Source organism: Gavialis gangeticus, unplaced genomic scaffold (genome assembly GCF_001723915.1).
Source record: "Gavialis gangeticus isolate Ggan-Ray unplaced genomic scaffold, GavGan_comp1, whole genome shotgun sequence".
NCBI classification, from domain to species: Eukaryota; Metazoa; Chordata; order Crocodylia; family Gavialidae; genus Gavialis; species Gavialis gangeticus.
In genome coordinates this window covers 19,318,079-19,345,237 of record NW_017729025.1, presented here as the reverse complement: position 1 = coordinate 19,345,237, position 27,159 = coordinate 19,318,079, and the positions used below count along the sequence as shown (strand labels likewise).

The 27,159-nt window shown below is 43.4% G+C and overlaps 1 protein-coding gene across 1 annotated transcript in view; it reads right to left on the bottom strand.

The window, feature by feature from the left end:
• The window catches only part of JAG2 (jagged 2), a gene marked incomplete at its 5' end in the record, with an annotated part of 128,744 nt that overhangs the window by 54,223 nt on the left and 47,362 nt on the right, over positions 1–27,159 (bottom strand). Inside the window, 3 exons of the mRNA XM_019519892.1 lie at positions 6,638–6,698; positions 8,871–9,125; positions 23,380–23,434. Coding sequence (XP_019375437.1) covers positions 6,638–6,698; positions 8,871–9,125; positions 23,380–23,434 — 371 coding nt within the window. The remainder of the gene's footprint in view (positions 1–6,637; positions 6,699–8,870; positions 9,126–23,379; positions 23,435–27,159) is intronic.

Below are 27,159 nucleotides of genomic sequence, written 5' to 3'. Positions count from 1 at the left end.
ATGTCTGGATGCAAAAATATCAAGGTGTCAGTGATCTTTTCCTGTATAATTTCAAAGATCTCCAAAGGTATCTAACACTTTGGTAAATTTTATAATGAGAAGCCAGCTACAAAAAGCTTACGCAGAAAAGAATATATTTTAAACAATATATGCAAAAAGGGTTACTTAGAAATGCAAGCTTTTATGTATACCTACCCCCTGTGTTCCAAATGTATCATTTTAATTTCATAATATGCTAGATGCTAGGATTCAGCCCTTTATTTTTCAAGCAAAATATATTTTGTAAAAAACAAACAAACAAACAAAAAAACCCACCTTAATTAAAAAACATGAAGAAAGCATGTAGACTTTAAGACTACCACCAGACCAGCAAAGAGGGTTTAGGCTGCATATACTTGTTCAAATGACCTGGGAGAGTTCTTCCAGGTTCTCTCTCCTGGTAGGAAAAAAACCCAACAAAAAACTTACCTGGAGATGCCTGAACAGATGTTTGAATACTGAGCCCCTGAAAAACAGATGGACTGCGGTGCTGAGGCTGCGCAGCCAGGGGACTGCCATGCACACATCTCAGTGTACTCTGCAGGCTCCCTCGGGCTGCCTGTTGACAGAAGGCAGCAAAGCACGGGGCAGCCGTGACTAGCGACCCAGACTGAGTCACCCTGCATCTCTTCAGCCTGGAGAAGCAAAGGCTCAGGGGGGACATGGTGGTAGCCGATAAGTATATAAGAGGTATGCACTAGGAACTGGGAAACATCTGTTCACCAGGGTACCCCAAGGGAAAACAAGGTCTAACAGTCACAAACTCCGGGAAGACTGTTTTAGGCTGGATATAAGAAAAGACTTCTTTACCGCCAGAGTCCCCAGAGTCTGGAATAGACTCCCCCCAGAAGTGGTGCTATTCTGGACACCTTTAAAACTCACTTGGATGCTTATCTTGCTGGGATCATTTGACCCCAGCAGACTTCCTGCCCTTGGGCAGGGGCCTGGATCCAATGGTCTTGCAAGGTCCCTTTTAGCCCTAATGTCTATGAAAGCTATGAAATCCTGAAGCACAACGTGGGATTCTGAAGAGGGCATGGTTTTACACGCTGTCTCTTTGAGGAAGATGGGTGCAAAGCACCCGGGATGCTGGAGGACTGCGCTGTGGTTCTCTCAGAAGAGAAGCTGTATAAACGTGTACTCTCCCAGAAGAAACTCTCCCAACAGTTATTTAACCTGGTTGTTCCCAGATTATTTTCCCTTTGAGTGACCATATTTGCTCTGGGAGAAAAATCCTGAATACTCCTGGGACAACAGTGACTCCCAGGAAAATCTGAATGTCTACACGGCCTCAGATACTAAACATACTTGAAATTTTGCCAAACCCATACCACAACGAAAAGAAATTAAATGATTAAGTATACCGACAATTTGACGACATATGTATCAATAGTGGTGGCCTTTTAACCACGAGGGGAAAAAAGAGCGTTTAAAAGAGCTAGTTACTTGGATTTGTCCATCTTTTCTCTCATTCAGGTTCTCTAAACTGCACAAAGCCCAGTAACAGAAAAGTTACTTCAACCAGTGATGCTCGTTAGATTTAATGCATGCATGCTATAGCAAAAATAATACATTTATGAAAGTCTGCAACAGGCCCAAAGTTTAACAAAACAAAAAAGGACCCAACCCTCAGCACCTTCCCCTTCCGCTGCCTCAAAATAAAAGCCTAGTGGCCAAGAGCTATTACCCGAAATGTCTGACACTGGATGCTTGACAGTAGATTTTTGTCACTGAAAGAATCACTCTCTCCAAACTGTCATCACATCTCACCTGAGCAAGTTACTAATTGTTACTTTTTCCTCAACAAACTCAAAAGTAAAATAATCAGACCAAGGGTAACAAAGTTCTTTGGCAGTGCTTAAAGCAGTTCAAAACTTTTTCTATACTGCCAACCACACAAAGATGAACATGATTTCTGAAAACCAAAGACACTATCCAGCATATTGAAAAAGACAATTTTGCCACTGCTACCAAAGATGCATCTAAAAATGTAAATAGTTATTGGCTAAATTGACTGAACACATAAGAGTCTAAGGTACATCTTTTCTGCGATATCCAATGCAAGGAATTACTCTAAATTATTAACTAACATAAGACTACAACCGGGATATTCAAGCAACCTCTTTGGTCAGGACCCAGGCTCCTGCAGTTTTCCCCAAGTACATCTAAAACAGCCTCTTACATGAATGATCAAGAAGTTTGTTCTGAAAGTGTGTAATTAAAAATAAGCAGTCTCCAAACCAATGCTGTTGGATGCCAGAGAGGATGTGGCAGGGAATAGATCACACTAGATATACGCTATTCATATGCTTCCTTTCTAAAGCATCTTCTACTGCTAGCGTTGAAGACATGGTACTGGGCTCGATGGGCCAGTGGTCTGACCAATGGCACCTATGCTTTTAGCAATATTTTGTATAAGTATCTAGTCAAATTTATACTGATCTGTATTACAAGATGCATAATAGGTTCTGTAAGCACCAAAACGCTTACAATACTTAACAATAGTAAGAAGCCATGTTTAGAAAATTGTATCTTTAAAACTTCCTGCATTAATGGAAGCTTTAGGAACACAGTATACTACCTACAGAGCCATCCAAAAATCTTTTACAGACACACCAGCCATGACTTGGTGACACCAGTTCAAAAGTACAGATGTTCTCTCATCCATCAAGAATCAGGCAGATCACCTCTCTCCAAACTATTATGGTATTTTAAAAAGATACTGCAAGTGGTTTGCCACTATCTTCTTTTCCAGCAGACTGGAAGCCACTGTTTAAAATCTCCACAGACTCTAAAAGTGGATGCATTCAAATGAAAAAAAAAAAAAGGAGCAGGAAGAATCTTTAGCTAGAACCCTTAAAAGATGAAACAGAACTACTTTTCTGAAATGTTGGTCACTCGTGGTACATTAAAGGGCCATACGGACTCCTAACAATAAGGAGACATTTGTTCAGAAGAGTGATCCCTCTTTAGAGGTCATAAGAAAAAAAGGTTAAGACTCCCACAAGCCATCAGAAAGTCCCTTTTGAACTTTTGCATTTTATTTTCTTATGCCTTTTTCCTGCAAGATACATTCCTGGCAGCATTTAGGCTTTCAGTAAGATGAAGAGACTTGCACAAATCAAAGCAATCATCTAGGTTTTTTTGGCAATGTAGCGCCTTGTCATATTTGTCTAATTCTCAACAGTTCCTTGTCACATCCCACTATTGCACATAGCAGATCTTGGGGTATTCTTGAATATCCCAATATTTCTAAATAGGTGCCTACCTCAACCAAAATTCAGCAAGTAAAATTTTAAGTTTTTTCCTTTGAAGGTTCTCACACAATGAAATTCTCTATTATGGCTGACTGCCATTTGCCTACACAGAAGGGCAGACATTTTACATTAATCCAGTAGAAAATCTAACCAAACCAAAATGTAAAGAGCTCATGGTAAATCACAGTCATAGAAGTGAGGGGTGGAAGGGACTGCAGGAAACCATCTAGTCCAACCAGCCATCTAGCCCTACCCTCCTGCTCAAAGCAGGACCAGTCCCAACTAGATCATCCCAGCCAAGGCTTTGTCTAGCCAGGTCTTAAAAACCTCCAAGGATGGAAATCCTACAACTCTGGGTTTCAGTGTTTTATACTACCCTCCTATTGAGACAATTTTTCCTAATATCTAACCTAAATTTCCCTTGCTGCAACTTGAGACCATTGCTCCTTGTTCTGTTGTCTGCCACCACTGAGAACAGTCCAGTTCCAGCCTCTTTCAAACCCCCCTTCAGGTAGTTGAAGGCTGCTATCAAATCTCCTCTCAGTAAACCCAGTTCCCTCAGCCTCTCCTGATAAGTCAATGTACCCCAGGCCCCAAACCATTTTCACTGCCCTCCACTGGACTCTTTCTAATTTGTCCACATCCTTTCTGTAGTGGGGGGCTTAAAACTGAACATAATACTCCAAATGAGGCCTCACCAGTGCTGAATAGAGGGGAATAAATCACTTCCCTTGATCTGCTGGCAACACTCCTAACACAGCCCAGTATGCTTTCTTAGAAGAAGCTAAAGAAAGTTAGCTTTCTTTACAAGAACGGCACGTTGCTGGCTCTTATTCAGCTTATTGTCCATTCTAACCTCCAGGTCCTTTTCTGCAGAGCTGCCAGTCAGTCCCCAGCCTGTACTAGTCCACAGGCTCCCTCCTTAGCGCAGGACTTAGCACGTCTCCTTATTGAACCTCATGAGATTACTTTTGGTCCAATCCTCCAATCTGTTGAGGTCTCTCTGCATCCTAGCCTTCCCCTCCACTACTATTTTGCTAAGCTTGGTGTCATCTGCAAACTTGCTGAGGGTGCACTTCATGACCTGGAAGATGGTATTGATGAAGACACTGAACAAAACCAGTCCCAGGACCAACCCCTGGGGCACTCCCTTTGATACCGGCCGACAACTAGACACCAAGGCATCGATTACTACCTGTTGAGCCCAGTGATCTATCCAGCTTACAGTCCATTCACCTAACTCGTATGTATTTAGCTTGCTTGTGAGGCCGCATCAAAAGCCTTGTTAAATTCCAAGAAACAAGTTCTTGTACCAATATGATAAACAAAATTATGTTCTCTACATACAACATAAACCTTCAGTGTCAGGGAAGCATTTTTAGGGGATTTTTAAAGCTTTTTTGAAGTGAGACTGCTTGTTCTGTACTGTTACATTCCCAAAGACAGCAACTAACTTCATTGAACCAATACTCCTTGGGTGTCAAAAGATGCAAAGTATTATATTATTTAGACATTTACAGTGCATCTAATGGGTTGCTCAGTAACTCTGGTAGGTTGGCAAGAATCACATAATTAAGGACATTGGACTCAATACACACTTAAAAAAAAGTTACAGTGAAAAGAAATGCTACATGAAAGTTACTTATTTTATGGATGCTCAGTGGTTTGAGTATGCAAACCTTCCTGCTCATTTTCTACTGCGTGCATAAGCATTGGGTCTTAAACAGTTCAAATACCAACATTTACCAAGCTAGAGCCCTGGGCCTCCTTTTAAAACCTTCTCTGCTAGCAGGAGCTGAATTTCTGTACAGGTAGGGGTGCACCAATAAAAGATTTCTTGGTTGATACTGATGGCCAATTATTAACCAGCCACATATACCAGTTTGATTTCCAAGCTGTGGGGCTGCATATTGGCAAGAAGCATCTAGACAGTAAGTCTGTGGGTGGGAAAGAGCCAGGTTGAGGCCCCTAAGATGCAAGAGGGAGTGGGGCTGGGGTAGGTGCTTCCCAACCGGGTTGGGGAGGGGTGTGGGACACAGCCGTGGGCAGCTCATCCAGTGGGTGCAGGCTGGGGGGTTGGCTCCCCACTGCTGCATGCACCCTCACGGAAGCATGGAAGAACATGCCCCCCAGATCTGTGTGCAGGGTGAGGGCGGGCTGCCCACTTCAGGCTCAGGGGCTGGGCTTGTGCTGGCCTCTTCTTGGTGAGGGGCTGAGTCAGAGCAGTGGTGGTGCTGGGAGGGAGGGCTATGCCACCCCCTACAGCCACCCCAAAATTCGCCAGTCCTCCTGCTCCCCTGCTTCTGCCTGCCCCCATGCTGGGACGAGGCCAGTACAGCCCCTAGCCCTGAGCCCACAATGGGCAGCCTGCCCTCGCCCCACATAAATGATGGTGGCATATGCTCCTCATGCCTCCCCAGGTGTATATGTGCAGTGGCCAGGAACTGCCCCCCCTGCTCCCATGCCCCCGGATGAGCCACCTGAGGCTCCATCCCACACCTAGCTGGGCAGCACCTGCCCTTGGCCTGGCCCCACTGCCTTCTTCAATCTGCCCTCACTCCAAATCTCTTCCCCACTAGACTTACCAGCTAGACACTGCTCTCCAAGCCATCGGGCTGCATTCCTGGCTGTGTGCATGCACGCAGCATTTAAAAATCGGTGACATTATTGGCTATACCACCCAAAAACAGTCAACTGCTGATCATGCCAATTTTCATTTTATTGGTGCCGATACGATATGGACGATATATTGGTACACCTCTATGTACAGGAGTACTTATCGACTCCCACTCCGTGGCAAATGCTGCTCTGTTTCTACCAACTAAGGTGTTGGTGGAACTCCGGCAGCAGAAAGTAGCTGCATCTATACAGAGACCTCTGCTGCTGTCGTTCTGTTGCCATAGTTAGAGCAGCAGAATCCCTGTAGCACAGGCTTAAGACCAAGTGTTTTTTGGAACCTTATAAAAAAGAAAGATGGCAAGACACCTCTGGGATACTAGTTTGTACAGGTTCCAATAGATTTTTAGCTATCAAGGGTGACCTTTAAATGAAATATGGTGAGGGTTCTTGTAAGTGCTCCATCTAATCCCAACTGTATCAGCTGCAAATCCCTTCAATCATGTAAACCACAGAAGCAGGAAGAGATTTGTGAGACTAGGCCTGTAATGCAAATAATTTTTTCTGGCATATGGAATGTACTCCACATCCACAGTGCTCCACTAAGCCTTAAGACTGCTTATTTAGCAGTGATTTTTAAAACAATTAGAGACAGAGTACATGGAAAACACTAGAAAGGTTTGCCCTCAACACAAAAAAAAAAAAATCTAAGCACACATACTTACTTGCATTCCCCAGGGGCACTGCAACCCCCATGGAGCAAATTACATCCTTGTTTACATACAGCTGTAAATAGAAAAAAAGGTTTAGGCTTCAGTTGGTACGGGCAGTTAGATGTCAGGTAGTATAGCAACACAAACAGCCAGTCTAGTGATTACAGCAGTTTAAGAATGGGGTAATTATTCATTGCACATTCCTAATACAAGGTTGGTCTCCCCCCATCCCCATATATACAATATATAAACCTGAGGTAGTCCAAGGCTGAACAAAGTGCTAAAATACTCATGACATTCTTATACTAATTTGATTTCTACATGAGTGTAGCCACTTTTGAAACTGGTCACACACTAAAATTAAATCCCTAACTCTCCTCCACATTACTAGAAAAACTGCTGCATCTTAAAATCTTTAAAGTTCAACGAAGATGCTTCTAAATTCATGCTGTCTCATCATGTGAGCTTTGTTATAAGCACTTTTGTCTTATTTTAAAAAGAATCTCAAGCAAATGTCAAGCGTATTCTACTCATTGAAATGACAGGAGGCAAAACGCCAAGGCTGAAGCCTGAACATTAATCAGCCGGGATCCTGGTTTTCTCCATTTAACGACTGCAAATTCTTTGATAAAAATTTCTAATTCTCCAATTTAAAACCCCAAATCCACTTTTTTCCCGTGATTAAAATAAAATGAGATTATATCTATGTATATTCTCAATTTAACTTTTTATTAACATTCACAATTTTAAAGCAATTTGGAAGCCTACCAGTGTCTCAGTCATTATAATAAAATAAAATTCTAAATATCTATCGATCTTGGGGTTTGATTTTGTTTGTGTTTTTTTTAAAATCATGGAAGATCAGAGTTCCCCCTGTCACCAGGATGCAGGTCCAGCTGTGGCTGCCCCCCCGTTCTGTGGCACTGAGCAGCCCTGATATGCTGGTGCCCCTCACCCCTGACCCGCAGCCCCCCACCTCCCCTGGTACTTCTTACTCCTGTGCCACAGCTGCCCCAACCCTGCTGGTGCCCCTCTCCCAACCTGCAACCCCCTGCCCAGCCCTCAGCTGCCCCCGTCCAAACCGGGATGGAGCACAGTAGCTGCAATTTGTGCAGGCAGCAACACAGTGAGTCTAGCCCCAGCGTGAGCTGGAGGGAGGAGGGGAGGCCTGTGGCACCCACCACCCTGGGCTGGGGCTCCTGTGTCATGCCAGGCTGCCTGGCTTACCCTCCCCACCCCCTGGTTAGCATTGCCTGGTGCCTGCGAGCACAAGCACCAGTCCTGGAGCCACTGGCCTGGCCACGCAGCTCCCCATGGCCCCCAAAGGGTCCCCCCACCTCATTCCCTTACTGGAGGCAGGCACCCCCCTCCCGCCCCTGCCACAGCCGCAGTGCCCGGATACCTCTCTCAAGCTCCGGGAGGCACCTACCCCCCTCCCCCACCGGACAGACTGTTCCCAAGCACTGGCCCTCCAATCCCCTCCATAGCCTTACCTACATCCTGCTGCCAGGGCTGCTACCACCACACTACCTAGCTGTATGCCAGCCACGTACAGGTGCATATGCAGACACAAGTGGCACCCCTTGCTTCCGATCACCCTTCCTCCGCTCCCCCTAGCCCCAAGAAGCTCCTTGCAGGCTGGTAGACTGCTAGCCTACGCAGTTTCCATGGCTTTCTCCTTTAAAAGGAGAGAATCTGCTAATCTGCATTTTAAAAATTTTAAACGGTAAACTTTTAAAACACTTTGAACTCTGAAAGGAACCTTTTCGAACAGCATTAAATACTAGTAGTTGAACTGAAAGCCGCTTAGTTTGGTAGACTTGTGCATGCTGTACAGCAGGGGTCAACAATTTATGGCTCAGGACCTACAGCACCACTACATCTGTCTCACGAAACTGGTGCTTTGGCAGCAGGGAGGCCTGGCTGCAGGCGTTCTCCCCGTGCTGCCATAAAGAAAAGCCCCAGAGGTGGCCAGATCCTAGCATCCACCAACCCTGCCTGCCTTTGGACTTAGGGTGAATCATTTTGGCTTGCAGCCAGAAAGAGGTTGCCTACCCCTCCTTGAAAAACACACACTAATTCTAAGCAGTCCTTTGGTGCAAGACATATAAAAAATAACTAAGCATTTTTCACTTGGTCCTGTATTGTGCAGCAGGATTAATTTGGGGCACTATATATAAAACAGCCCCTGAGCAACAGGTCTTCTAGTTGTAACACAAAAAAAAAAAAAAAAAAAATCCATTACCTTGCTTACACTCTTCTCCCATCCAGCCTTCCATGCAGGCTTTGTTTCCATTTTGGTCACATGTGTAGTGACCAACAAAGTCATCACGAGGTCCACAAAATTTATTGCATAGTGCGCTGTAATAATTTTCATCGCATTTCACTCTTATCTGTACTTCAAAATGGGCAACGGGACCATTAAAATGTACTGTCGTCCATCGATCTTCTGGATTGATCATACCAGCATGTGCCACTCTCTCTATTAGCAGATCTTCACCTATTAAAAAAAAAAAAAAAAACACAAAAAAACCCCACACTTTATTACAAGCTTGATATCAAACAAATGCTAACTTTATCTAAAAGTAACTTTGATACCCAGAAAGATACTAGAGCACACCACCAAAAGATACTGCAATTTTTAAGCACATGGAAGATGAAGTGATAAAGATCAGCCAGTGTGAGTTGTAAAGAGAAAGTCAAGCTTAATCCATGTAATAACCTTCTATGTCTAGGCAATGGGCTTCATGAAGTGGTGGGAAGAGTATAATACAATGTACGTTTCATATACATTTTCTCCAGTATACTGCAATTTTAGCAAGATTTTTGACAATCCCCCATGAGATTCTCATGAGCAAGCTAAGGAAGTAAGTCTAGCTGGCACTATGCTAAGCTAAGTGCACGACTAGTTGGCTCAGTGTCTAACTGGGAGGAGGTATCAATGCAACAGAAGACTGGGAAGTACAACAGGAGATCACCCTGGCTAGACGGCAATCTTTTCAATGAGCTGAAATGCAAAATGAAATCCTATAAGAAGTGGAAACTCTGTACTAGGGAAGAGTTTAAGCATATCCCCTAGGCACAAAGGGACAAAGTTAGGAAGGTCAAGATGCAGCTAGCACTCTGAGATGCAGCTAGCAAGGAACATAAATAGGCAATAAAAATGGGATTCTGCAAGTATGTCAGGAGAAAGGAGAAAGACCAGAGAAACCATAGGTCCTGGAATGTAGAAGGCAACCTAATTATGGATAAACTGGAGAAGGCTGAAGTATTTAATGCTTATTTTACTTCAGTTTTCACAAATAGGGGCAGCTGTCAGATGACAAGTGCATTTGAAAGAAAAGATAGGGAAGGAGACAAACAGGAGGCCTGTAGTTGGCCCACAAGTTGGGAAATTTGGTGGTGGAAGAGCAGTGGCCATTAATATGGCCACCCACTCCCTGCCAAATTCCCAAACCCCAATCCCCACATGCCAGGTAGGGCCGTGTTGGGACTGGGCCATACCCACTTTTCCTGGCGAGGCCAGCGTGGGGTTGGGCCACACCTCTCTGTGAAGCCTGGCCGCACACCTTTTCCCCTGCGGGCTGAGTCAGGCCTCTTTCCGCCCCATGGGGCTGGGTCAAGCCCCCTTTCCTTCTCCCCCACCTGCACTGGGCCACATTGTGGCCAAGCCACACTCCCTACCCCCCCCGTGAGGTTGAGCCATGCCACCTTCACTCCCTCCTCCCACCAGGTCACATCCTTCTGCACCCCCTGTCCCAACTCACAGGGATGGGTGAGGCCCCTTTTCCCCCCCTGCAGGGCCAAGCTCCAAATCACCATTTGACCCACAGTCGGACCAGGCACTGCCCATCCAGCCCACCAGGGAAAAAGGTTGAGCACTACTGGCCTAGAGTAATGCTTAGGGATTACTTGGAGAAGCTAGAAGCTTCCAAGTAAAAAAAGGTAGAAGGATTACACCCTAGGAATTAACAGAGGTAATTTTGGAGCCATTGGTATCCTCTTTTGAGAGCTCAAGAGCAAGTACAAATTTCTGCACCGGGGATAAAATAATTACATGTACAAATACAGACTGGGGGTTAACTGGCTAGGCTTCAGTGTTGCAGAAGACGACCTAGCGGCCATGGTGGACCATATGCTGAATATGAGTCTGTGTGCTTTTGTTGCAAAAAAGCCAACAGTATCCTGGGTTGTATTAACTGCAGTCTCTCTTGCAAGTCAAGGGAAGTGATTCTTCTCTCCCGTTCAGCACTGATGAGGTCTCACCTGGGTACTGTGCCTAGTTTTGGGCTCCAAGCTTCAGGAAGGATGTGGGCAGTTTGGAAAGAGACCACAGCAGAGCAATAAAAACAAATATGGGCCTGGGAAGCAAGACTTAGGAGGAAGGCTGAAAGAGCTATGGCTATTTAATCTGGCAAAGAAAAGACTGGGGGGGGAATTTGATAACAATCTTCAAAATACCTGGAGGGTGATGACAAAGAGGGTGGAAATGGGACTTCTCTGTGGCCATGGAGGTCAGGACTAGGTGCAATGGCCTCAAGCTGCAGCAGGAAAAATTTAGACTGGAGACTAGGAGGAACTTTCTGACTATACAAGGGTGGCCAAGCGCTGGAACAGGCTACCTATAGAAACTGTGGAATCACCACCCTTGGAAATTTTCAAAAGCAGGTAAGACAGACACTTGGTTGGATAGTTTAATCAGGGACGATCCTGCCTCGAGCAGGTGGCTGGACTAGTTGACCCTGTGAGGTCTGTTCCAGCCCTATTTTCATATGATCACGAGGAAGAGGCTCCCAATGGGTGTGTGTCCTGGGGCTAGTTCAGTTCAATATCTTCGTTAGTGACAGAGGGTGGAATTGAGGCCACTTAGTTGCATAGCAGGATGGGATAGCAGACACTTGGGAGGATTAGGATTCAAAGTGACCTTGGTAAGTTGGAAATATGGTCAAACAAATCAGATGAAATTCAGTAAGGACAAGGGCAAAAATATGCAGCACTTCAGATGGAACAATGAAATGCACCAATACAAAATGGGGAAAGACTTGCTACAAAACAGGGAACAACTGCAATACTACAGGAAAGGACCTTGGGGTTATAGTGGAATGAAAGCTCAATAGAAGCCTACAGTAGAAAACAGAACCAGAAAATCTAACAGTGTATCAGACTTAGTTAACAGGAGTGTTGTATGCAAGTCTTGGGAAGCAATTCTTCCATTCCTCTCAGCACTGGGGAGGCCTCAAGTAGAGTTGTGTGTTCAGTTTTGGGCACTGCACTTGAAGAAAAATATGGACGAACTGAAGACAGTGCAAAGGGAGGCAGCAAATACAAGTAGAGGTCTAGAAACCATATGCAGAAAGGCTGGAGGAACTGGAACTATTCAGTCTGGAGAAGAGAAGACGGAGGGCAGGATTTGAGTGTCTTCAAGAACAATTTCAACCCCTTACAACTTGTTTCCTCTCATGTGGGCACACATCAGTTGTTCACTGTCCCCTTTTATAACAACAACCTAAAAAAATCCTTCAGGTTTTTGTAACTAGGCAAGTACTGGGATAGATTTACCCTGAGGTTTGTTGAATATCTATCACAGAAAGTTAAGTGACGGTTAAGACATACACACACAGTCTAGATGGGGAAGTTTCTGCCTTGCACAGGGCGCTGAACTGGCTGACCTCCTGAGGTTCTTTCCAGATCTAGTTTTCTGTGATTATATGGAAACACCCCCCTCCCATATAAAATAACTTCTATTTTTCTTTTAAATCAAACAACCTTTACTCTAAAAATCCTTAAGGTTATTAAATCCTGAAGAACTGCCAGCAAACTTTTTTTTTCTTGCCTTGTAAAGCTCAGTTTAAAAAAAAAATAAAAACAACGAAAGGAAATATTAAAACCTGGAGCATAATCTATAGGAAATGGCTTATTTTTCAAGGTAGCAAAACACACCACACCCACACAATGACAACCAACAAATCCATCTTAATGACAGGCTCTAGTTCCTTTTTGCTCTTATAAAAAAAATGGCAAAGTCTGCATAAATCCTGTACCTAAAATATTGGAATAAGACTTTGAGCATATTTAAGATGGCAAAAGCAACCTGCTCAGTTTGTTAGCTGTAAAATTACTAAGGAACCTCTCACTTCTAACACACATGTATTCTTTAATATATTTTATTTTACTTATGTACCAAGCTCACCCACCAGCTGTTGCCCTCTTCCAAAGTTGAAAATAGGACATTTTAGTACAAAACCTAGACTGGGTATCCGTTACTAAATAACCCTAGAGTTCACCTGTGATCATTTATGATGATATATTAGTTATTCTATACCTTGTTCATTTTTTTCAGTACAATTAAACAATTAGCTCATTGTGTAGCTCTCACTCACTTGATATAGTGCCACCCTCAAAATGGAGTGGTATGACAGGTGGCAACCAGGGTGAACGAAGACATTAAACATTAAATAGTCTCACGTGAAGACTGTTATATGACACAAGGTTAAGGAACTGCCAACACTGGGCTTGTTCTGTAGGTAGACTTACATTTCCATTGCTGACAAATGCTTCCAAGAGCAGCACAAGTGGCTGTGCATTTGCTCTGCACCTACAGCCTCAGGCCATGAAAAATGAATATTAGGCTTCATTTCCCCTACTCCTACAATCCAGTACTGCATGATTACATACATACTATACACACAACTTTACACGGGGAAAAAACCCCCCAACACCTAAAAATTCCATATTTAAAAGACTTCTAGATTTAAAAACTAAAATAGGAAAATTTTCATAGTGAATATTTTCACTGAAAAAGCAGTTCAAAGAGCAACTTAAACATCTTCAAATGAAAAGCTGATAATGTGGTACTATGACAACTTTCCTAGGTTATTTACTGAAATTTACATAATGTTGCAAATATTCTTCAGCTAGTAAAAAGGTTATGAGCAATTTCTGAAGTGGTTAAGTATACTAAATAGGAACTCTACAAATTGTAACGAAGTGCTAATGTTACCAAATAAAGGACACTCCTGCTATTCAAAAGGGAATACTCATGTTTAAAAGACTAAGAGGAACAGAAAATTCCACGTGAATTGGGGGTGGGGAAGAGAAAGGGGAGGGAAGGACGGGGTGTGGAGGGCATCAAGCAGTGGAATATAGCATTTCAAATAAAGGGTGCCACTTCAAATCTAAAAATCAAGCCAGGATTTAAAAAAAAAAAAAAAGGTTACCCTAATAAAGTTTCAGTACCCCATGCAAACCAATTTTGTTTTGTTCACTGGGAACTGGATACAGGTATTTGGCTGTTTTTGTCCATTCCTGTTTTTTTAAAATTTCATAAATGCCTCAGTCAGTGACACTCAACTAGGGTTCCTCTTTGAGATCCTTTCAAGGGTGTTGTAGGTGGGCAAACATGATTCATAAGATAAACCAAGACATTTCAAATAGGAATCCATAGCATTAAAAACCATTCTGGCCTGTTGTGGTCTTCCAAGTTCTTTGCAACAGAAAATTGCTGCTTTTTTTTGGATTATGGAAAGATGGAGTGACAGCTAAGAGGGGCCATTTTCCAAGGGGTGCCTCGAGTCTAGAGAAGATTGAGAACAACTGCTCCAAGTCCTTAGTCTACGTTCCTCTAAATACCCTAATTTAGCAAGAAGAGCTTTAAAAATGGGTTCAATGGGGGACAAAAACAAAGAGAAAGGTGACCTGCATAAAGGCCTAGGAAGATAAGAAGAAATATGGAAAATTATAAGAGAGAAAGCAGAAGAGCAATCAGCCAGTCACATTTGTCTGACATTGTTTAGACTGGGATAATGGTGGAACAGTTGGACCAAATGACCTTCTAAGGTCCTTCCCAGTTTTTTTCCTGTGATTTTACGATTGGACTGTAGCAAATGACTAGTTGCAGTAGCGCGGAGGCCACTCAAACTCCCCAGAAGGCCAGGTAATGATGGACTAAAAACTAATGTACAAAGCAGGCTAACTTGTATTACCATGGCAAAGAGAGCTTAAAACAAGTGCTAAAAGGTTTTTGACTCCATAACCCAAGACCATTTACACTTCAGCTCAATAAAATCAAACTTTTCCACAAAGAGGGACTTGCAAGTCTATGGCCTGACTCTCGTGATGGCTTTGACCATCTTGAGCCAACAAACATCAATAATCGTTTTCCAGGTATGGGCAAATCAACTAAGTCCTTACAAATTAAGATTGCAATGCCTACTGCTATATACTCATTTTAAAAATCCTTTAAGTCTTTATCTCTTTTTGTATATAACAGTCAGAATCTAGGAGCCACTTAGATAATGAAGTCTTACTAAGATCTGCAGGCTTCAACGTTCAACAGATCCAGTTAAGGCACTAAAACCATGGTTTATTTCTGCAAGAGAATGCAAGCATTTCCATCCAGAACACTGCCCTTTGGGAGCTGAAGTTTTACCTTAAAATTTTCCTCTAACTGCAGAAGTAGTTTATTCAAATGTGGAGAAATTTTGTTCTTGGCAAGTTTTCCTCCAGTGCCTGCCTGCAAGAGACTGCTTAACCTCCATCAACAAGCTAAGCAACTGATTCAGGATCAGGAGAGGACAGCGCAAGATGAGGGAGGGGGAAAAGGTGGCATATCAGACCTCATAGCTGCAGCATAGAAATGCTAACATGGTCACGTACTACTCTGGGATCAAATTAATGTTGCTGCTGAATCCCGCATATTTTCAAAAAGGTGCTGTTAAATGTAGTTGAAGATGATGACCGCTGTCAGGTTCTGCTAAGCCAGCCTCCCAGAGTCTCACTAAATGCTCAAAATTTAGTATTTTTACTTTTTCCAACATGCCTGTTTTTCTGGAAATAAAGGACAGTAGCAGAGGAATGTATGGCAGCAGCTAATGATCAGTGTTTCTTCTGAAAGAATTAATCCCACAATCCTTCTGAACCTTAGGAAATCTCTGAAGAGATTTTAGACATACCCGTATCTATGATGGTAGCTGTGCCAGAGTCTACCTACCAAAAAAAAGCCACGCATCAGGAAAACATGGTCCATGCTCACCAGCATATCTGCTTTTGGCCAGACCTTCATTTACTAAAGTGACCTCAAATTGCTTGTGCTCAAGGGAAACTTACAAAACACCATCAGAAGACAGACACAGGAAACAAATATTCCTAACCTTACTGGATGTTAAACACCAGGGACTAAGCCCAGACACTGACTTTAAAGCTCATTACAATCTACCTGTGATCTCTGGTAATCTCTCTGCACTCTACAGGTGATAAAAACCCTTTTCCCCCTTGATTGGTTTTGCTCTTCCACTAATCAGGTTATCCTTTCTACTGCATCTCTCTCATCTCTTAGCTACTCCTGACATGGTCTCTTTGCGCCTGTTTTACTACGCTGTCCCATTCCTTTAGATCAGTGGTTCACAAGGCATCCTTGGACAGACCCAAGGTACTCCCTCAGAACATGCCAGTTCTTGGTTTCCACTTGTTTGTTCACTACAGAAAAATAATAGAGCAATTATCCCATTACAAAGAACTATGAAAGACCACAAAAAGGACAGAATGCTTTTAACACTACAGAATCCTGTTTGCAATCTCTGGATTTATCAGGTGAATCATATTTGCCTGCTAATGTTGTATGGCACCTCACAGTACCCTTGAAAGGATCTCAAGGCACCCCCAGGTGCCACAGCACCCTGGCTGAGAATCACTGCTTTAAAGCAGACAAAACTGTGTGAACCTCCCAATGTAAATAAAAAACGCTTGCTAGTTAGGTTTGAGAGAAGCATGCAAAGACTGAGCTAAGGAAAAAGTACCCTTTGCCTGAAAGGTTGTCCAAGATCTCTCCCAACAATGCAACAGGTCCAAAAAGAGATCACATCACCCCCTCCCCACAAAATCCTTGCCCGTTCCCAAAAAGTAGCATTGGCACTGCAAAGAAACAGATCCCTGTATATCTGCTGTTCATTTGGATGCTCTGCTGCTATTCTACTAAGCAAGAAAGCTGGTTGTGTCCAGTTCCCTTCAATCCTTCCTTCTGAAAAGCCATGAAAAGACAAGACATTAGTTGCCTAAAGACTTCAGGGAAGAGAAAGGCACTATCCCAACATCAGGCATCAGGCTGCCTAGTAGCCATACTGAAGACTACTTTACCCAAGGTGACACTAACCTGCTTACTATGCTCCTTTATAATGAACCTTCCCCTTCCCTTTATTATGGGAAGAAAGCATTTCCAATTCAGGTAACAAACTTAGAAAGCAGCCAGCAGGATCTATTCTGTCAGAATAATCAGCTCTTTGCAACAGTTTGGGGTCTAGACGATTTGCTTTCTCCCTTTCTGCCATCTCCATCACACATTGAACAATTCTACTCAGAGCAGTTCTTTAGAGATATTACTACTTTTAAACAAGAATATTGTGCAAAAGAGTTTAAGAGGAAATATTGGGGAAAAAGAGATAAAGAGTGTAAGAAAAATGTCTGGTAGGTTTAGGGCTCTAACTCACTTTACAACCAGTGCAACCCTTGCTCCTAGTGGAAGTAAAAAAGACTTCTGCAAAATCCAAGGGAGAATTTCAATGTCACGAGCTACCCAACCTCAGACTGATGCAGAGATTCCCAATAGAGGTAAAACACAGAACTTCAACCTCAGGCTGACCAACTATATGCAGCACCTGGTGCAGAGCTCATCTTCCCATACATGCTTCCTTCAATATCTTGGGCACAGGCCCTTTTCTCTCCAGCACACAAGAAAGAAATCCCAGATTCACCTTTCCCATATCCTTGCAGACATCTCTTTAGTACTCTTCCCTACATTCCCTGTCCTGAACTTTTACCTGGACTAAGGGGCTAGAGGTTAGCTTGAATTCACTCCTTTTGTAGTAGGGACAAGGATGTGTCTTAATATCTTGTCAGAGACCCACATGCAAGGACAGGCTATGAGGAACCCAAATACTGAACGTCCTTTAACACTGGTCTTTTGGGGTTTTTTTAAGAGACTTTTCCCTAGAGATCTAATAAAGCTAACACTCAAAAACTGCAATGCAACAGAAAGGAATCCCTAGCGCACACTTGCCAAAGTGGAATAAAACAATGTACACCTTACAGATCAGGCGCTTAGTTTACCTACTGTCTTGCCAAGTCCTGGAGGGAGAAACTCTTTCAAATTTAGAGGACAAGTTTTGGTCCAACAGCACATTCTCACCTGACATTAAAAATACTCTCAATAATGAGTAAAACTACATGTATGCACCTTTGCATCAGAACCTTCTCTAGAGACCCAGCCCATAATTTGACACTTCTGTGGATTTCCACAGGTACTGTAGGCGGCAAACCTTAAAAGCCCTATAGAAATATTACTTGTCCATTTACTTGGTTCTCAAGTAATTACATTTATTACAATAAAATAATTCCTATGTTTTTAAAATGCTAGCCATTCCCTCAAGGCCTACCTTCTTAAAAAAAAAAAAAAATCATCCCTTCACAAAGCTTATATAAAAATGGACTTGTGTTTTAAAGCCTTGCCACTGAATAAACACAGCTGAAATGTTATAACAAACCTTTAGCACGTAATACGTTTGAAGAGTGTTCACCAGCCATTACGACTGTTTTCATCAGCTCAGGTTTAAAAATTCACTCTTAAGCAGGTCTAACAATTAAGTACATGTGCATCACTCCCCGCTCAGCGGACTAGATCTCCGCACACACTGACAGGTCTACATTTTCCACCTTGAAATGGATTTGGCATACAGTGCTATGCAATTTGAGTATTCTGGTACGGAGCTCTACAGCAATGTTTCTCAACCGTTTAAGACTCAAGGCACTTCTCCATTGCCTCTTTGAATCTAGCAGCACCATCTGTGAATGTGAGCAGAAGGAGCCATGCAAGGGAGACGTGCCCCATGTACAACCCTCAATGCATGAAGCCCAGGAGAGCTACAATTGAGAATCAGTATTGTAAGCTAGAAGTAGAGCATCCCTGACCCGCAGATCACATCTGGCCCATGGGGTTCCCCACAGGTCTGGGAATTTATCAGGGGGAGAGCAGTGGTAGTGTTAATTGCTCCCAGAGGCAGTTAATGCCCCTAGAGCCACGTAGGAAAGCCTGCGGGCCAGACCACATAACCCCATGTGCCAGATCATGTGACCCGAAGCGTCAGATCTGGCGCACAGGCTCAGGCTGGTGTTCAGGGTAGTCTTATGGACCGACACCACATTAGATCCATCACAGACGGACCCTGCCCATGGACCAGCCCTGCGCCACTCACCCAACTCACGGCCAGGTTGGGCACCACTGTTCTAGCTGCTCCAGTTTTTGTGGGGTTCAGCCGAGACACTTTACAAGAGAAACCTGATTTTCAGAAATGCTGAGCTTCTACTTTCTGAAGATTGGGGCCCCATATCTGCAAGTAGGGACAGTCCTGCCTGGCTTCACTGTTTTTTACAATCACTGGTGACAATGTGCAAACTACCTTGCCTCCCTGCGCTACATACACTCTCTCTCTGCCAGGTGATAGCAGCCATAGTTTTCAGCTGCATTTCTGAAATAATTAGACAATGCAGCGTGAAGGAAAAAGGATGCTCAGTAGTAAGTCTTCTGGAGCTGCCTAGTATCCTAGGAACTCCTCCCCTTAGGAGCCCTCAATCCCATCATGGGCTTTGATTAAAATCAAAATGGGGTTGGACCCGACGACCTACCAGGTCCCTTCCAACTCTAGAAATCTATGAAATCTCTAGAAATCTGTGAGAGGCGGCCACCTTTCAGGAGCCCTGCTGCAATCTCGCCACAGGAGCCATCCTGTGCTTGGCACTAGCCAGGGCTGCAGCATTCAAGGCTTAAAACTAGCTCCAACACACCATGCCCCTAGATCACTCCTCAGAGAGACACTTCCCTTCCTCCTCCAGCTGCCGCTGCTCTGCTGCACATCCTGCCCCTGAAAGCCAAGCAACCCAGGGACCAGCTGTGGGGTTGAGATCCAGAGAGCCATCCCCAGGCCAGCACAGGAGTACACAACCCTCCCAGTCCACTGCTCTCTCCCCCATTCTCCACACCCATCCTGGAAGCAGAGAGCAGGCAGGACAGTTTCACCTGCCTTGGGTGCCTCTTTCTGGGAGATGCTGTGTGCGATCAGACTGGGAATGACTGCAGGAACACTAGGGATTCCTGCCTGCGTTAGGTTTACCAGCTAACCCTAGTACAGGCAGGAATGCAGGCTCGTGCCTGCATTTTGTGGTCTGGCTGTGCCCAAGGTACGTGGGGCAGTTCCAACTGTTGGTGGCAGCCCCAGCAACGCCCTTGCCTGAGGACCTTTGGTTTCTCAGAGCCCCAAGGGGCCATGGGTCCCCAGTTGAGAACCCTTTACAGCAGGGGCAGGCAAAATACAGCCCCCTAAATACTTTCATCCAGGTTCCATCTCGGCTAGTGTCCAGCTTGTGCACGGGGCTGCCGCTGCCCCTGTGGACCTGCTACGTGGCTCCAGCCGGCCGTGTATACACTGGAGCCGGCTGCCTTCCCCGCTGAGGCTCCGCAGCACTAGAAAGAAGCCGGCTGCCTTCCCCACCCCGCAGGGGAAGGTGCCGGAGGCTTCCGCACCAGCAGCGCAGCCCCAGTGGGGAAGGCAGCCGGCTCCAGCACGCGGAGCTTCCCTCCTGTGACCGGTGAGTGCAGGGGCAGCGCACCGAGTGGCAGGGAGCACGGCCAATACAGGCGGCTCAGTGGAGGCCGTGCCCCTCGCTACAATGTGCGGCGCTGGCCCGAGCCGCACTCCACTGGGTGCCCCACCTGCTGCTGCACTACAGGGAAGTGCAGGAGGTCCCCACACACAACCCCCCAACATACCCTATGTCCCCCCCACACACTCGGCCACAACCCCAACACCCACCACACACAACCACATCCTCCCCCACAATACACAAGACTACAAATTTATTTTTGAGTCATTATGCAATCATCCCCACATACAGTACACAAGCACAAATCGTGACAAATATTTTTCATAATAAAATTAAAATGCTATAGGTGTTTGACCTTTACTGTATGATTTTGGGTTTTTTTTTCCTGTTTCTAAGATGGCAAACCCCCACCTCAAAAGGAGTATTTCCATGGGGCAAAGGGAGGGACTTCCTGCCCCAAGATGACAAGGGGGCGGAGCAACTGGCAAGGGGTGGGACTGGCCCTCGACAGCTCAGCAAAATTCATTAAGTGCCCTCCACCCAAAATAATTGCCCACTCCTGCTTTACAGCATGGCTGGAAGTTTAAGATCAATATCTTATGAGGAAGATTGGGATTTGGTCTTGTAGGTCTCCTTTTTCCACAAAACTTTGACCAAAAAAAATTGGAAAAAAATTGCCATATGCCCTCTCGCTGTAAGAACACACTTGTTCAGGCTCCAATCCTATGCTAGGAGTTGCCTCTGCAACCTCAGCGAAAAAGAGACCAGGCTTTGCTAGCAGATATCCAAAGTTACAAAATCATCTTGTTTTTATTTTTAAAATTCCATAAGGAAGTCAGCTCTGCCAGGACGTACACAAGGTTTATTACTAAGGAAGTTGAAGGTTATGCTTGTAGGATGCCTTGAGATTGTAGTACAGATATCAAAGAAGTTAAGAAATGGAAGAGTAAATTTTGGAGCATACTTAGATGGTATGGACCGTTGCTAGTGCTGCTACCTGGCCAGATGCTTAATAGTTTTAAAGCTTGCAGGAACCAGCCTACGAGAACAGAGAAAGGTTACTTAAGCCTAAGCACTATAAAATTTACCATCCATTCCCTCAAAATACAGCCATGTACGTGTGACTCTGGAATGCCAACTAGTAATACCAATGCCAGACAAAAATCAAGTATTTAGTATCTGAACCAAGCAATTGTTTCCTCAGGTCAAGTTTAGGTTGGCAATCCAGCTACTCTATTGATCCATTTCTCCGATATAAAACAAATCAGAACAGCAGTTTGATATCTACTTTCTTTAATATTAATAAAAAAACACCTTGGTTGTATTGAAGGAGTTTCATAAAGTACTAAAAACTTTTGGAGCAAAAAAAAAAAAAAATGTTGATGCGCTTTGAAATGTTTAATTTTGAAATCTTTAAATTAGTCATATTACCAAGGTAGATCTAAGACCTATTTTAAATCTTTTTTAAAAAAGGTTTATGAAAAGTATACAGCAGTTCTGGTAAGCAGCTGTGGCTTCACAAGAAGTCAATATACATAATCAAGAGCATGGAGTTCATACGAAGAGTCAATACCCTTGACACTTATTTTTTCCTTGAAGTACTGAACAAACATGATCAATGAATTAGTAAAGCAACAACGAGGCAAAGTTAAAGGTAACCTACAAATGCAAAGATTGCCAAAGATTTTTGGTGTTTCCAAACATTTTCTCCATCCCTTCTAAAATTAGGCTCTCTGGCCATCTTTACACATGCTCTGGGGTGGGGGGAGGATGGGCACGTTAATTAGGGCAGGTCTCAGGAGCTGCTCTAATTAAACTGTCTGCAGCATCTCATGTATTAAGCATCCACTGCTTCAAAAATGGTGGTGGGAGTGCTTTAACTAAAAAGTTTGTTTGGTGAGCTTTAATTAAAGAGCCCCTGCTGCCATTTTGAAGCGTGGGGATGCCAAATACACATGACACTGAGGCTGCTGGAGTGTGTTAATTAGCATGCTCTAGACTCATTTAAATCGAGTCTGCTCCGATGTGTGCTAATTAGCACGTGTGGGAACAGGCATCAGGCACATATGTAAGTGACCTTTATTAGCAACAGAGAGGTTCTTGAAGCTCTAGTTATTCGTTCAACATACTGTGGTACTGGGTTATGAATGTTAATAATCTAAGTGAAAATGTTCAAGTTAGACTCTTTTACAAGACTGGGGAGAAAAATGGAGGCCACGTTAGTTCACACTATTTCTACATTTTGAAAACTATTGGCACTTTTGCTTTGCATCTCCAAAAGCAGAGGCATGTGTCTGCCCACAGGATCAGCATCAGTCAGAGCTAATAAACATGTTAGCACTTTCCACCCTCTCCTGAAAAACACTTAGGCTTTCTAAAATGGTAGGGGAAAACCATTATACAAGGAACAACACTAATGTTTTGCAGTAAGAAATGTTAAAGTACATTTTTGCTTTTTTCAGAGGAGTGGGGAGGTGGGTTGGTAGGAAAGGAAAAGTGTTTGGTTGGTTTAATGCCCAGGGGAAAACTGAAGGCTAAACCACTACACCTGTGTTATTCCAGAACTTTATCTTCCATGGTATGAACTGTAGACAACAGCATCATTCAGGTGTAATACTACAGTATGAACAGAATTGCTAAAGTAACCAACCAGAGAAAGTACTCACATCTTTCCATGGGAGAGGGCAGGGGAGGGAAGTCACCACTTAGTTTTCTGAGACCACAGATTAGAATATTCACTTGCTACCATCCAGCCCCTCAGAGCTTAATAGACATCTACTGAGTCACATTTTCAATGCAACATAGTTTACAGGGTATTTTTACAAATTTTCTACTTAACACAGAGAAGTGCAATAATACGTAATTGTGGAAGTCTGTCCCTGAATATTATGTTAACATGGTTTTCCATTTCTTTCAACAATGGCCCCATTACAAGTGTTAACACTCTTCCCTTTCTGCCATTAGTTTTCCCAATGCACTGTCCTCAATGCATTCAGAATTAACCTTCCCATTCTACAGCTGCATTTTTAAAGATATACATTTTGCTGTAGCCCATAAAAGCACACTACTGCACAAATGAAATACACAAATTGTTTATGAATACTCACCACTTTTTGTATCATTATCCCAATCCCATGCTTCTATTATTAATGTGAATGATCTCTGAAAAGAAACAAAACACTAATTAGATACTGATTTATTACTGACTAGGTAATAAAACCTGCCAGCCACACAGTAACCAAGCAGCAGCATTTTCTGCTAGTAAACAGCAAGTCTAAAAAAAAAAAAAAATGGTCAATAGTCTACCTTTTTGCTCTAATGGGAAATTCTTGGAAACTAGCTTCTTAAAACCTTTCAATATTGCAACATTAGCTTTCAGGGCGGGGGTTGTTAAAACATTTTTATTAAAAAGTACAGACCTAAGGAGCACACATGGAGAATAGTAGTAAATGTTTGATATCCCTATTCAAAAACACTTCATTTCAGAAGCAGGTAACTAATGACTAGAAAACATTTAGACTTAAATGAAGCCTACATTCAAAAGCAAAGTCACTTTAAAATGTGTACGAACTGAATCCTGGTTTAGGCTCATCATGTTCCATTACTCATATCTACTGAAAATTTAAACTTAAAAATATTAGAAGGAAAATTATAAAAAATAGTGAACATGGAGAAGGCAAGGCAGATTAAAAAAACCTCATGGCTTGGGTCTTCAAAGTTGAACAGAGAAAATCCTTAGGGAAAGAACAGTATTTTGGCACATATTCTTTCTGCTTTTCCACAGAAAGAGGCAATTGCTTTCATCTGGAACTGGGCAACTATGGTCTGGAGGTAGAAAGGAGAAGACAACTGTAACTTACTTTAATGAGGACTGTAAAAACTTAATGAATCTGCATTTAGACCAGTCTTAAATGACCTACTTAAAAAGGCAATCTTGTCCAGGAAGAAAATTAAATCCTTATTTGCAAGTCTAAATAGTAAAATATATTTAACTTCAGCAATTGAAAACAGCACCTAGTGGGGCTTCGATTGTGCTCGTTTACAGTCCTGTTTGTGTCATACTGAAGTTCCTGTATACGGTTAAAACTGAAGACAAAAAGAAAACAAAATAAGAAGTGCACCACTATTCCACAACCCCAGTGGGGACATTTCAAACAAAGCAGTTTAAAAAGGCAGGAAACCATGACATTCTTGAACAGCGCACTTATATCTACAGAATCTACAACACTGAAAAACACAGCAAACTAAGAAGTTGAATCTACTTGAACCACTTCAGTTTTGAAACAGAAAGCCCCTGCTGGTGGAACAGAATCTATGACAGTTATACTTGGAAGGAGGCAGCAAGAAAGGTTATCTAGGGCTATGCTACTAACCCTAGATGAATACCAATGTTTCAATATGGATCTTTAATATTTATGCACTTTGAAGTTGTAACAAGCTCGCTTTAAAAGTCTACCTGCTTTAAAAACAGTTCATGCTGTAATTCCAGGAAAGGAGAGGGGAATATTCTGAAAAAAGTAGGGTCTATTTACTTGTGTGGCTTCCAGAGCAGGGTTTTTCCCCCCCCCCAAATAAACCAATTGCTAGTGGGCATGGCTACATGTGCAAGTAACGTGTATGAATAAACTACAGAGCTTATTGCTCCCAAACATGCTGTTTGAATGTGCACCCAGGAGCAATAAACTCTGGACTTTATTCATGAGCAACACGTTGAGCCAGATTGGAGCAGCCCTGGCCAGTAGGGGGTTGGGGGGGCGGGGTCAGTCTGCCAACCATGGGGCTACTCCCCCCAGCCCAATGTGCTGCAGAGGGGCTGGCTGAGGCAAAAAAAAAAAAAAACGAGCCCCAGCACTGAAGCACCCTCATGCTCCAGCCAGCCAGGGCAGGGTCTATACATGTGCTGCTGTGGAGTTTTTTACTCCACAGCAGCATAGTACTTGCATTTACATGTACTATCCTGCTGTGGGGTAAATTAATTTACTCCAGCCTAATAGGGGTGTACATATAGATGCATGGTATTTACTGCTCAGCTAATTAATCTACTGCACAGTAAACATCTTATGTAGACATACATGCCCACTTAACAGTAGACTGGGAATGTTAATGCTAGAATTGCAGAAAATTTTTGAGGTAGAAGGTGCCACTTCTAACAGCCTGAGAATTCTCCAGACTCCTTCACTTAAAAAAAAAAAAGGATTTTTCCATAAATAGTCATTTCAGGCTCTAGGAGATAACAAAGGAACAGTAAAAATGCTGCACAGAGAAGCAGAACTGCTCTTTAGCCAAGCAGATGATGTAGGATGATAGTTACCCATCTGATTCCCTACCTTCCCCGCACAGCCCTGCCCCTGTTCAAAGCAAGACTGTCCAAGAGTATTCCACTGGACTCCAGTGTCCACTTTGAAATCTCATTGCCAAAGGGTATTCGGTTCTACTCCAAAATATTTTCACTTACATAGTAGCAATTTAAGAAATGGGTATTTATTAATTTTTAATATAAAATTTCTCTCAAACTAAATGCAGAGAGGGATATAAAAATATCACCCTAATACTGGATTCTGATAGTTGTGAGAGCAACTGATTTGGGGTCCCTCCAACTGAAAAATATTGTTTTAGTAAGGATTTTGCATAGATCAATATATAAAAAGTAAGTTTTCCTAAGGCCCGCGTGCTTTAAAATGAGCAAGATAATGTTGTAGCATCCATTTCTTTCCCTCCGTATGGGAACTTTGCTATGGTCCCTCCTTTTATTAATTTGTATTACCTGTATTACAAAGTTTGATACAATTTTCCAGGTATAAAATCTAATTATGAGATGTTTGCCTTCAATTTGTCTACTGCTTATGGCTATTGGAAGGGAAAAAAAACATGGGGGATTAGGTAGCCCTTCCCCACCCCCCAAGCTTCTTCCCTCTGCAGCCCCTTCGCCTCAACTGTCAGCCTCTGCTCTCCCTGAGCACATGGAAGTAACAAGCAAGTTTTTAAAAATCTGACCTTGAATAAATATTACTGTATGCAAACTGCTACAGCTGCCACAGACTTAGTTCACTCAGAAATGATGCATTTTGCCTCTTTTGAAACTGCTGCACAGGTACTCCATAAACACACTTAAGTAGCATTTTAGCACCTACTTCGAGAGAGTACAAACTACGCTTGGTATTAGTCCAAAGCCAAAAGAATCATGATTTACCATACAGTTCATTGGGCTGTGCCCCAGAGCCAACAGCATTTCAAGCCATGATGACCCCAGAGCATTACACGCGTGTACTCCAGATATCCCCCATGAAGGATCAATGTGCTAACTAGTGCCCCTACTCATGACTGGAAAGAGATGTTCTTGTCACGAGTCCTGGGGTCCTCCAAAAATGTAGCTACAGATGAGGCACAGGGCAATCCAGTCCAGGTCCATTTCACCCAGGGTGAGGCCACACTAATCATATGCAACAGTCCGAGAGAGGAGCCGACAGAGGTATTCTGGGTAAACAAACTGTTTGAGGCCCCAGTTAGTGATGTTTGCTAGACATTTAAGGCTGGGGAAAAAACAAGAGGAATTGGCAATGGGAAAGAAAAAAGTGCCGCTCAGCAGTGGGAGTGAAGAATTTAAAATATATTCAATGTAATGGCTCATCATGACTTGTAAGAATCAGCGCTGAGGGGGGCTGCACTCAATGGACACTACTACAGATGGGCTGCACTAGCCTGCCTTGGTGGGGCATGCAGGATCTCAGCTTCTTGTGGACAAAGATCACCTTAAATAGTGTTGTATAGTTAAGGGAGACGACATGTCCAATGCACTACAGGCAAGACCCATCCCCCGGGCTGCTCTACGAGAATTGCTGACTTGTTGAGGAGGGCTTTTAACTAGACATGTCGGGGGGGGGGGGGGG